This window comes from Wyeomyia smithii, chromosome 1 (genome assembly GCF_029784165.1).
Source record: "Wyeomyia smithii strain HCP4-BCI-WySm-NY-G18 chromosome 1, ASM2978416v1, whole genome shotgun sequence".
In the NCBI taxonomy this organism is placed as follows: Eukaryota; Metazoa; Arthropoda; class Insecta; order Diptera; family Culicidae; genus Wyeomyia; species Wyeomyia smithii.
In genome coordinates this window covers 171,521,412-171,534,507 of record NC_073694.1, presented here as the reverse complement: position 1 = coordinate 171,534,507, position 13,096 = coordinate 171,521,412, and the positions used below count along the sequence as shown (strand labels likewise).

General features: G+C 38.7%; 1 protein-coding gene across 1 annotated transcript in view; it reads left to right on the top strand.

Annotated features, from left to right (window-relative positions):
• Positions 1-12,393, top strand: part of LOC129718875 (acyl-CoA Delta-9 desaturase) — a 42,901-nt gene extending 30,508 nt beyond the window's left edge. Inside the window, exons 4-6 of the mRNA XM_055670066.1 lie at positions 11,064-11,400; positions 11,459-11,644; positions 11,701-12,393. Coding sequence (XP_055526041.1) covers positions 11,064-11,400; positions 11,459-11,644; positions 11,701-12,088 — 911 coding nt within the window. The 3' untranslated portion in view covers positions 12,089-12,393. The remainder of the gene's footprint in view (positions 1-11,063; positions 11,401-11,458; positions 11,645-11,700) is intronic.
• The last annotated feature ends 703 nt before the right edge of the window (positions 12,394-13,096 follow it).

Sequence of the window (13,096 nt, the reverse complement as noted above, 5' to 3'; positions counted from 1 at the left end):
GTCTATCCAGTCCACTGATAGTTTGTCTTCGGTTCTAACTTGCAAAATGAGCCGATGGATTGCATGCAAAAGCTGCTCACTCCCGGCTTTGAGAAGTTCGGCTGGGAGTCCGTCCTTTCCAGCTGCTTTTTAGTTCATAACTCTTTACAAGCTTCCCTAACCTCGTCCAAGTATGGCATATCCACAGCATCTCCATCCTCCTCAATTTCTTTCCTGTTTCTGTAGACTGCTTTTTTCTCCTCGCTTGAAATGTTGTTTCCATCGCATGGCCACCAGCGTCTTACCGGTTATTAGGTTCCATTCCTTGTTATTACACATGACAGGGACTGGCACCGTTCGGTTTCTGTTTCCGTTCACCACTTTATAGAAACTTCCCGTGTCGTGCATGATGAAGGTAGCCTCGTGATGAAGTCTCTTTTCGGTCGCGCTAACCTCTCGATAGCTCGATAACGATGGCGATTCACACGATGTGCTGCCACCATCTTAATAGTATTCGTTTTTATGATTTGAATCAAAAAAGCAAGTAAGGAGGGAATGTCATTATCATGATCAGAAGCATAACGGATTTAGTAAAATATTCCTATACATTGGGCACAGAGGTCTGCTCACATCTTTTGTATTACAATAAAGGGTTTCGATTCATTCGTCCGAAAAAAATATTTTAATTTTGAACTGATCCAACTTTGGGGCTTGGCATTACAAACTAGAAAAAGTAAAATTAATAAAATTGGAAAATACACATTTTACCCCATCGCAGCGAACAATGCGCTTTACTCCTTTGCCTTTCAATTCTCCACCATTGCAGAAAATTTGCCTCTCAATTCTCCACCATTGCAGAAAATTTTAGTGGTAAATTTTGTTGAGTGAGGTAAATGTAAGTGAGTAGGTGATAAGGCCAGAGTCATTTTCAACTAACGATCGTCAGGTGATAATGACACGACGGTGAACCGCTTTCAATAGATCATTGCACGAAAATGGCATTTGACAGTTCGGGAAGGTAAATTTTGTGGATATATGTTTTTTTTTTCGAGGAAGCCCGAAGAAGTTTTAGATTTAATGCTATTCCGGATTGACCTACTCTCATAGAACTTTTGTCACTATTACTAGTATACGCTAATGAAACTTGTCACAACCTTCGTAAAAACATAAAAAAAACGTTTCATCGCACCAAATACCTTAGGAACAACCCTTCCGCAATAGCTTCCTGACAGCTCAGTCACGCACACTAAATTCGGGTTGTTTGCCTCATAAATGTCTCTTGCTTAACTCTACCGGAGTTAAGAAAATCGAAACATGTAGTCTTTTTTGAATTGCTCGGAACTGGAAATCAAATATTCATTTTGTAAGATATTATCCGTAAACAAATTACACAACCCGCGCAGGAATATATTAACTTTCAAGTCAGCTGAAGAGAATACAAATTTCGTAGTCAATGCAGGCATTTTGACAGCACTTTGTTGGCCTCATTTTCCATCCGATTTGCACGATGTGAAGTGCACCAATACATGCACGATTGGAAACGTCTATTGTAAAAAAAGGAGGTTAGACTACTCCATGCAATTATCTGTTGGAAAACATTTGTTTTATTTTCGAGTACTTTGCGAGTCACATAGAAACTGCTCGAATGCTCCTGCATTGCGTTTGACAGCTGAAGGTCTCGAAAAGAAATAAAGTAATTTCTCATTCACTCTGACGGAGTTACGGTGCTGCCACCTTCAATTCGTTCATACTGTGTGTGCAAAGGATAGGAATTTCTTCGCGAGTAAATGCAAAAGCAACCATTGTGGTAAGGCGACATCCATAAATTAAAAAGCAAAGCAAAGCCTTGGTGCTACATTCCGATTCGGAACTCGACCTTCTGTTTTATTATACACAGAATTCGCAGCCAACTGTAAAGTGTACAGGTCAATTGCGGGGCTAGCGCTAAGATCCTACTGACACTAACAGTTTCTCTCGAGCCGAGAGTCGAACCTACGGCGACTCCCCCACCCCCCATATGTAACGAAACGTAACGCCAACACCTGCCCCCCATGAAAATTACATAACGCTGTAGAACAGCGGTTCTCAACCTGGGGTACGCGTACCCCTGGGGGTACTCGAAAGCCTTCAGGGGGTACGCGAAAGAAAAATCAGAAAATTGCTACAATCAAACAAACCATAGTTCATTTTTAAACCTAAACAAGACTACCACAACATGATCTACCACTACTCTCTCCCAGTCTGCGAAAACATTACAGGCCAGGGAATACAATCGATATGAAAAATATCGCCAAGGGGTACGTGAACAAAAAAAGGTTGAGAACCGCTGCTGTAGAGGGATTTGCTTGATAAAAATGCTCGTTTTTGGAGAGTCTCTCCAGACATTTTTTGTAACGTAACGCTGATCTTACCTCCCCCCTCCCATGTGTAACAAATCGCAACGCTCAAGGTTCTTCCCCCTTCCCCCTATGAGCGTTACGTAATTCATGGATGCCGCCTAATGGGATACCTGAAAAAATGTCCACATGGCAGTAAAATCGAATCTTCTCCGAGTATTTTGCTCATTGAAAAAAACTAAGAAAACAGCTATTAATTGGGTCCTAAAGCTATAGCAGTTTTTATGTATCATATGAACAAGCCGCGTTTTCTGAGCAAAACGTGATTTTTTAAAAATGTTTATCGTTTTCCTTCGATTTTTAAATGAAGATTTAAAAAACTGCTCGAAATGTCTTAAATGACATTTCGCCCATGTACGGTATATGAAAGAACTGTCATTTAAGGCATTTCGAGCAGTTTTTGTATTCTTCATTTAAAAATCTAAGGAAAACGATAAGCATTTTTTAAAAAATAACGTTTTGCTAAAAAAATTGTACTATTTCAGCTGATATATACAAATCCGAAAACCGTGTAAAACTTTAGGATTCAATTGCCTAGTATAAATTTGTTTCTAACTTTCTAGTACCCAATTTCATCAAACGCAATCTATTTTGATCAAAAAGCATGTTTTTCCTGTATAACTCCATTGTGTCCTTCTACCATTCGTCCATGAGCCCGTGGTGTTGCTTTTGACAACAGCTCATAATTAGGGCGAGAGCCGTGTTGTTGAAAGCGGATGCGCACAATACTCATAAGGGTGGTTCGAGGTTGCGAAAAGTAGGTTATTTCATACAAATCTTCATATAAATTTAAAATTTTAAACGCCAAACTATTAGTGACTTTTAGTAAATGACTTTCGATAACTGATACTGATAGCCAAGCAACGACATCTAGTTCTGATGTGAATGGAAAAATCTATGGTTGCTATAATCCGTTAATAGATGGAATTACACAAACAGTTGCGCTCACTGGTGTGATTTATTAGCAGAAATTAGCGGTGGTACCCTATTCTCCCTAAAATTCGCATTCGAGCAGTTAACGTGAGTGAAAAAGATGATTTACTTCCGTCAAGGCGAATTGAAAGTGAAGGTTACTTGCGTCACTATCAGCTGACGATTATCACTTGAAAATTACTGAGCGCTGACGGAAACGGGGGCAACCACACAGAACTTCAAGTATATAGAGGGAAGAAGAAATTAAGAAAATCTGGACGATATGTGACGTAGGGTGGAGCGGGGTTTAAAATTGTGTAACGACACAAGCAATAGGGTAATTGTTCCCTCATTCAGCTCGGCCCGTATAGTCATCTCTAACAACATGGAAAACTGGGGAAAAACGCATTTTTTCTTACTAAATCAATCTACTAATCCATGAATAGAGTCCTCTTAGTATACTTTAGCTTTCTCATAAAGTATAATCCTCAAAAACATTCTTAAAAGCTCTGATATTAAAGTCATTTTATTTCAATTATTTCAATCACCTATCTCAAAAAACAAATGGCACGCATTGCTCTCTACGGCTACAACGGAATTTGTCCGGCAGCCAACAAAAGTTTTTTTATTATTAGCGGACCCCTCTTCATATTATTTACTCAACAATATCATTCACTCCAATAAAAATACTTTAATGTTTCAAATGTTCACCTCAAACTTCCAAAAACAAGTTTTATATAGCAGGCATATATGAGATAAATTTCCACAAATCTTAAACTCCAACTGTATGTTTTTCATCTGTTTTTACTGCGTCGAAGATAATCCAAACTCCATTTAAAAATCAAAGGACAACCAGAGTTGCCAATAAAGTTTTCATTTAAACTGGAAGACTACTAAAGAAAAAGCTGGATTTCGAAAAAAAAATGAATAGCAAACAAATGCAAAAGAGCTTGTCTGTGATGGTTGCTGAGTCCAATGTTAATTTTAAATACAGCAAAAAATCACTCATTTCAATCAGAACTGTTCTTTCTGGTTTTCTTTTCTTTTAAATTTATTGTTATCTCCTTTAACAGCAGCAAAATTTAAAACTGCCTAATCAGTTTATCTCAAAATTATGAAAATGAATGTTTTTCATTTACCTTAACTTTTAACAGAAGTACTGATGCAACATTTTGTTACGTTACATCAGTGAAGTTCAAATTTCAACTATCTATGAGTTCGCTATTTCTATCCTGACATATTTAAAACTGCTACGCTACAGTAGTTATTTTGAAGAATGCCGCCGTCTGTATATAACATTTTTAAGGTCGATTATTAAGCTATCATTGGAATTGATTTTTTTCATGATCGGGTAAAATCTATTTGCCAGTTTCTAAATAAAGCTAATCTTACTTGCCTTTTTATCTCATCAATGCTATGTAGTTTATATTTTGGCCGTGTTTCGTGCTAGAAAATAGAATAGACTGGAAACGTTGGTATGAATTGTTACAGTGATTTATCACTCTACAACATTTACGTTCTAAAAATATTACCGAAAATCAATCGGGGCTTGAGCGCATAAGAAATCAGAATAAAACGGGGAAACATACAAAAACTGGAAGATTCTGGGATTGAACTGTTTGACTGGATCACTTAGGAAAAACTAGAAGAATCCAGTTTAAACTGGAACATTGGCAAATCTGAAGACAACGATATATTTTTTTTAATTTTTTCAGAAAAATATTTACTCTTTAACCTAATACAGTGCTGTTCCGATTTGATCACGGTAAAAAAAAAACATCTACCTGAGAACCCAACAAAACTGTGGACTTTGTGAAATGATAAAAATCAGTATTTTTGTTAGATTTCAATGCTTTTCAACAAAAAATACTAATCTTCATCATTTCCTTGAGTCCACAGTCTCACTAGATTCACCGGAAACTGTTTTTTTTGACCGTGATAAAATAGAAACCAGTGCCGTAAAAATCAAAATAATCGTATATAGCTAAACAATCCAATTAACATAAATCGACAACACTGCAGTAGTTACCTAAGTTACCGATTTTGCGCATGAACAACAACAGTGGATACCTAGGGAACCTACTACGACGAAACACGGCTACGTTCATTCACGAAAGTGATTAACAGTGTGATGAATCTAGGGACGTTGTGAGGAATATTTGAGCAGTGATTATAGTTTTGAGGTGAATATGGGAGCGTTGTGAAAAATGTTTTGTTTTTTAAATTCGAAAAAAAAATCTATGTTTAGAAATAACAAAATAGATTCGGAATTTCGTTCGCAACCTTTTTATTCATTTCTTTTCTGCGGAAGAGATTTTTACCAACGCACATATAAAAATGACAATATCTCAGCTCCTAAATTTTTGTCTTGAATCCCGTTTTCCAGTAGAAAGTTCAATTTTTGACTGATATTTTTTTGTATGTGTTTTAAAGGTTTTTTTTTTAAATTTTTGGAAAAATTAACTTTTTTGCGACGTTTAATGGGCTCTGTGAGTCAATTAACTTGATTGCGATACTATAAAAAAACATTATTTTTCAATATTTTTTAGGACACCCTAACATTCATATTTCTTACTGATTTTCGTTGTCATCACTTACCTCCATTTTCATAGACTACATGTCCAAAAAGACAATGTTGCCAAAAATTTTTGGTTTTCAAAATCTAATACTCATGAAAATTTATAATTCAGGCGCTATCAATCTTTTGATACAAAGAATTAAAAAAAAAAAAACAAGGCACTACCTAACATCATATATCAAAGTACGTTCTACAATCGCCGTGACAGAGTTTGAGTTGAGGATAAACATTTCCCCTGGCTCATCCGGACTAGACAAACAACTTTGCCGGTACACCACTGCCACATGTAGGTACATCATTGTTTAATAGCTCCATTAAAAACATTAGCCTTGTTCATGATAGCTGTGTCAAGTCGACGATTAATTAGTACAAATACGCCCCTTCATCTCGGTAATTGTAAAACCAACAATTAACAGTTACGCTGAGCTGAGTGATACTCAGGCAGTATGTGAAAAAATAATCTCTGCTTATTCTCAAATTTGTAGCATTTAGGAAGAATGCACTGAGTTGAAAGTTCTTCAAGTTCGAGTCCAAATAGCGAACTGTTCTATTTTCGAAGCAGGTCAATTAAACATGTTATCACGCGAACACAAAGCGATGTTTTCATAATAAAACATCAACATTGTGAAACATCGCTTTGAAGCCTATTATGCCGCTGATGTCAATAAATCTGGGGGTATGTCAGCGTTTTTTTCGTGTTGAATTCAGTAAGCATTAAAACAAAAACCAAATTAAGCCGCCTCAAGCAATTTCAACCGTATGACGTGGAATACCTTTCTTATACGGTTTCTAGCGGCAGTTCGAAGAAGTGACTGCGGTTCTGACGTATCATCGCATACACGTGCGTTCGTGTCCATTGATCCGTCACCCTGCCTGGAATAACAATTGGAGACCATTGACGAAAAATGCAATCCAAAATGTTCCCCCATGGGATCCAATTGTACTTTCCGGGACCTTGCGCTAACGGCAGCAGGATGGAGCATCGGGTGAATTTAATGAGGACATTTCTATTCCGCAAGCCATGCACGTCACATTTTGGCGGACGATCGCTGCGCCGATCGTTTCGGGATTTCAGGGAACGGCCTGGCCGTCTCGATATCCAATCATTTATCGCGTGATGGCCATCAATCAAGAGCGAAACTTGCGTCAATTATGGCCGCAAATGGGTGACACGATGGCAATATCAGTTGTTCGTGACGTTTCTTTCGATTGTTCACCAACGAAAGCGTGGCGCTTTTATGAATGGAAAAGTTGGGCAAGTTGGATAACCTTCACCTGAGAGTTGACTGTAGGTAAGGTGTCATTGAAACCAGATGTAGGTCTAAATTCGGCTAGCTAGTAATTAAATCAAAACCTTCCAACCTTAAACTGAACCTAAGCGCTAGAAAAGGTTCGATCAAATTAAAACAAAATAGCAATTTCCTGTGTCAGTTCCGGCCAGCACAGCAGCGATCTGTGTTTACAAACTGGTTACACGAAAACTGTTCTGCTATTGCGTCCTAATCATACGAAGAGTCCATCGATCATAGTCAAACCTGATAACGCGAGGCGAACAACTGTGCCTTGCGGACCTCTAATTTTTTTTTGTTGGGTTTCGTGATCAAACGGTGTGCGTGGTGTATTGAAACCGGATCGATCTCCGGATTCCGACCTTCAGTATTTTAGCGTAGCTACGGCATAAAACTTTTGGCGGGTAATTTTCTTCTATCTCGCACTGATGAGAGAACCAAAGATCAGCCGTGATGGGTTCACATCAAATTCGTTTCCAGTTTTTTTTTATTCATTTATGGGCAGATCGTAAAATTTTTAATCGAAACCGATAGATAATTCTGCGCGTTCAACCGGGAAATGTTTGGGACTGTTCTAGATGCTGTATATGTTGAAAGCTCAACCAGAATATTCAGGCTGGCAATGAACCCACTCTCCGGACTAGAGCGCAAAATATGTACAATGAAACAGAATATTCGGTTTCGGTAAGGATGAGGCGAATGCTTGTGAGAGTTTGTGTCACCACAGGTCCAAATTGAGTCAAATTTCTGGCTTCATTTAGTTTTAGTTTTTGCTTAGTAAAAATGTAGATATTTATGATGTTTTCATGATGTTTATAGTGAAAACAATATAAGTTCAAGTTTGCACAATCGGCGCAATGCCTTACCCGTAATAACCATGTTTACGAGCCTATCTGCCATCGACCGTCATTACTGGCATTTACAAGCTATTTCAGGATAATTCAGCTAATGGGTCACTCAGGCCATTAGATTCCCGTGCACGCAGCGTTAGCGCAATAAACAACTTCCAGACTTTAGACGACACGGTCGGACTCATCAGACGATTACAAGTGCGTCACTACTAGCAGTTGGACATGTCCAGAATAATTTAAGGCATGCGAATTGTGTGTTTTTTTTTGTGGTTGCATTTCCGAAATCGATCGGACGACGTTCGTCCTATGTGGCGTGTGGCACTGCCACGTGCTGCTTTCATGCCGATACCGGGTTGTTCCTAAAATCGAGCTAATCCAACTATGAGCTCATCAGTCGTAATAAGTTTTGATAGGTTCAATAATTCAGTTGGACACGAAATGGGCCAATTTTGTGAATGCTGTTAGTTTCGCAAAAAATAATCAGTAGATACTAATCTATGTCACGTAGACAGGCTAATCTTAGCATTCTAACATGTCTTGAATATTAATTTTTTTTAGTGCAACGACACTTGACTCTGATGTAGCTAATTATTATGCGATTAGGCTGCGCGTGCCGTTTGATAACGAACATGTTTTCGTTTCACTTCTGCTTCTGTCAAAAAAATATCAAAAAATCAATTTCACGCGAAAACTGAGTTCACGTAACAAGCGCTCTACTAAGCAGAATTTTGTTTAGGTGCTCAAACTAAAATTTTAGTAAAAAGAGTTTTGTTTTTTTTTATATAAAATACTTAGAATTTGATTTAGTGCGTTTTATGTAGATTTCGAGTAGCTTCAACTAACACAGAAGTTGTTTTTGTTTATTCTGTGAAATAAAAATCGTGTTTTGTTTGTGATGTTGCTTGATGTCCAAATTCATGCACTCTTAATTGTTTCTGAATCACTTCCGTTGTAGAATGATCACAAATATATAAGATTATTTAGTCCCTAGATAAGTGATTACGTTAGTGTGTCCTTTATGTTACGATCCAAAGATCCCAAGCACTAGAGTCGATTTATCGTGATTTGAGTTAAAAACTGCTGTGAGAATCAGAATCTAGCAGTTCTCGAGTTTCCTATGAGTAATAACTGTCAAAAGAAAAAACAGTTTGACGTTACTTGCTCAGCAGATCAACTTTATACATAACCTGTAAAAAAACCAGCGATGCCAGCGACACTGCTTATCTAGGAACTAATTGATCTTATGTAGAAATACATTAACTCAACACTCGAAGGAAAGGAAGCACAAAACTGAACAGCTTTTCTATCGTGAGTCTTCGATAATGTTTGATCGGACATAAAGAGCCACCGATAGTACCGCTCCTCGATCCTCGAGCGGTAGCAAGCAAACAATGAGCTTTCTTGACTCTCGGTACTGTTTTCACTTTCGCTTATCGATCATGCGCGTCGTCATCATTGTGGGCTCGCTTTTCTGATGGACAGCAATCCATTCGTCAAGTTGTTGTTTATTTTCATTGTGTGGTTTTCTGCAGTGAAAGCACTGTATATTTCCGCTATGCGCGGACTTCGGAAAAAGAATACTGCGCTTTCAGCTTTCGATGTAGAGATGTAGTGCGCATCGACGACGCCAGAGGTCGAAGACATTTATTTATTTTGATTGAATTAATCGTCACCTGAGCTCAAAACAAGTCATCGCCAATACAAGGCCTGATACGAGTTGGTTTTATCTTTAGTTGTCAGTTACTTCGTATATTTTTTACCAAGATAAGCGAAACAATTCAAGTGAATACATCTGGTGCAGTCTCGCGCCGCTTTCTCTATTTCGATTGCAGCGCCACTGTATGTGCATGTGTCAAATTGAGAAATCACAAAACAATGAAAGATTGCATAGACGTAGGACTACTGGAATTACTTGCAAAAAGTCCTAAAAGCATTAAAAGCGGTGGCTAAATGACTGAGGGCTTTGTTCGTTATTTCATACTCTATACTTTCCCTTGCAAAATTGCAAAAGAAATTCGTGTAATCAAAAACCCATATAAAACACGCGTTTACACTGTTTCTACCATAATTAAAACAGTGTAATCTCTTCAGTGCATTTGGTGTAATTTAACTGCTTTTCAAGAGCGGACTGTATCTTTTTGGTCGTGAAGGAAAGGTTAGCAGACGAACATCTTGTACGGATTTGTACATAAAAAAATCTTTTAGTTATTTCAACCTTTTTGCCTTCTGTTTAAAGAATAGAAGGTATAGTACACAGTTCAAAGCGAAGTGCGAATTTAAGTGAAATTGGTTGAGGAACGATTGTTAAATACCCTGCACTTTGAGTGTAAGGTTAAAAACATTCGGTGCGACGATTTATTGGCTCCAGTGATCAATTACACTCTCGAAAAATCAAAACAATGGTCGCAGTAGTCCGAATATTTAATACAAAAAATCAATTACACTGGAAGAAAGACTTTTGATTAAAACTCGTTTTTGATTGACAACAGCTTATTTTTTTTCATGCTTTCTGGGGGTCCACAGCCTCCCTCCCCCAGAGTTCGGATCTGTTCATAAGTACTGCTATTCATTTATTATGTTCTATCATTGTCTTTCAATCCATAGATTTTTAAATAGCATTCAAAAGAAAAAAATCTAAAAGTGAAAGCTCCGAACTGGAGCACATATTTTTAAGACTCTGTTCTGGAAGTCTGCCTCTATGTTATCGCCTTTCTTATAAATTGAAGTGTTATATGTTTCGCATGTCCAGTAGATTGGTAGCTATTTGGTGGTTATCTGGCAGTAATATTCCCAATCTGTGACTGAAAAATCTTTCCTTGCTTACTGTAGACCCTAACTTCTGAATTCACTCTGTCCTTCTTGTTTCGGCATATATCAACAACTTTTATACACAGCATTTACGATCCACCTGTTTCACAATTTAAATTTTACGATCCCATAAAAACACATCACCTGACAATCGATCTAGCGAAGAGCGAAATGTTTACAACTTCTCGACCACAATTTACATTTTTGGGAGAAACTAACGCTTCCATATTTTCTCTCCTCTGGACAACAGCCCTCGCCCTAGGAATGTTTGGCGCTTTCGGTATCACGGCTGGAGCCCACCGGTTGTGGTCGCACCGTTCGTACAAGGCCAAGTGGCCGCTCCGGTTGATACTGATGCTGTCGCAGTCGTTAGCCTTCCAGAATAGTATCTACGAGTGGACGCGGGACCATCGGGTGCATCACAAGTTCACCGATACGGACGCCGATCCGCATAACGCACAGCGTGGCTTTTTCTTCTCGCACATCGGCTGGCTGATGGTGAAAAAGCATCCCGACGTTAGGAACCGGGGAAAGGCCGTCGACATGAGCGACCTAGAGACGGATGGGATCGTAATGTTCCAGAAGAAGTAAGTTGTGAAATCTGTGGAATAGTTTCAGTGAACTTTAATATTCGTGTTTCAACAGATACTATGCTATTTTGATGCCATTGCTGTGCTTTGTCATTCCGACCTTCATGGCGCATTACTTCCTCGGTGAGACTCTGTCTAACTCGTGGTATGTGGTGGCCATCTTCCGCTATGTACTGTCTTTGAATGGAACATGGTTGGTCAACAGTGCAGCGCATATTTGGGGAACCAAACCGTACGATAGGTAAGCAATACGATTATACTTTTGGTGGGCCCATAACCTATTATTATTTGTTCTAGGAAAATTTCCCCAACGAACAGTACCTTCGTGGCGATTGCAGCCGTTGGTGAGGGATGGCATAACTATCATCACGTGTTTCCCTGGGACTACAAGACGTCGGAGTTGGGCAAATACAGTACTAATTTAACAACGGCTGTCATTGACTTTTTCGCTAAAATTGGCTGGGCGTACGATCTGAAGTCGGTATCAGACGAAATGATCAAGAAGCGGGTGCTGCGAACCGGCGACGGAACGCATCCGTACAGCCAGGAACGACTACAGGAGCAGATGGTGGACTACGTTAACAATCTGGATCATGAGAGCGAAAACGTTATTTGGGGATGGGACGATGCGGATATGGATGAGGAAGACAAGAAGGATGCCACCGTTAGTAATAAGATGGATTGACTGGGTTGTGGGTGTTTCTTTGTGTCGTGTGTAGGAAAAGGCTGAAATGTCTCGGGAACCGTTTGTTCGGAAGCTTTTCACGTTCTTCGGGAATTCTCTTTATGTTATACACTTTTCCGAGTAGCTGCTAGTAGGATTAGATAGTGATCAGCCAGAACGTAACCGTAGATCAAATGAAGTTGTATTTATTTGGCGGCTGTGTTGTTTTTGCCTAGGGCAAAAAGCTGCACAACAGAAAACGCGCACTCGGTTGGATAATGTAGATTAGATAATAAATTAGATACAAGAGGATATTTACAATCATATTATATTGGTTTAATGTTTTAGGTGAATATCACAAGCATTAACAAATGTGAATATCACAAGCATCAACAAATGTGAATATCACAAGCATCAACAAATGTTTATTCATGGAGAGTTCATTTTATTAAAAACGTGTTTCACGGCAAATGAAATTCTGAGCTAACCCAACATATCAGAGTAACCATAGCCGGATCTAGGCCCCCGGACCCCACACTTTGGGACTCCCACAAAAGTTCACTTCTCATGTCTCATGACTAAACACACAAGAGTAGAAATCAAAAAAAAAATCGTAATACTTTACAATAACTGAAATTTCAACAGAACTAACACAATAACCTTCCTCTAATTAATATTTCTGTGTGACATATTCCTTCATTAAAATTTCGATAACAGAAAAGAGGGCCTCCACAAGATATTTGCCCCCGGGCACCCACAATCCTAAATCCGGCCCTGAGAGTAACACTTTAGTTGGTAATGGTAAGAGGTAGTGGTAAGAGCACATTGAAAGTAAACAACCCGGGCAGGAGATCATAACTAAATAATAACTCATCAATAACTATTGCAGAAGGTATGACTTAGACTTAGGAAAAATTGTCCTCATCCAGTCTACTGGGTCTTACCACACAAACTACCTTTTAGGAGTTATTTTTCCTAACTGAGAAACTTTCACACGTCGAGAGTAGTAATTTACTATATCTACGGCAT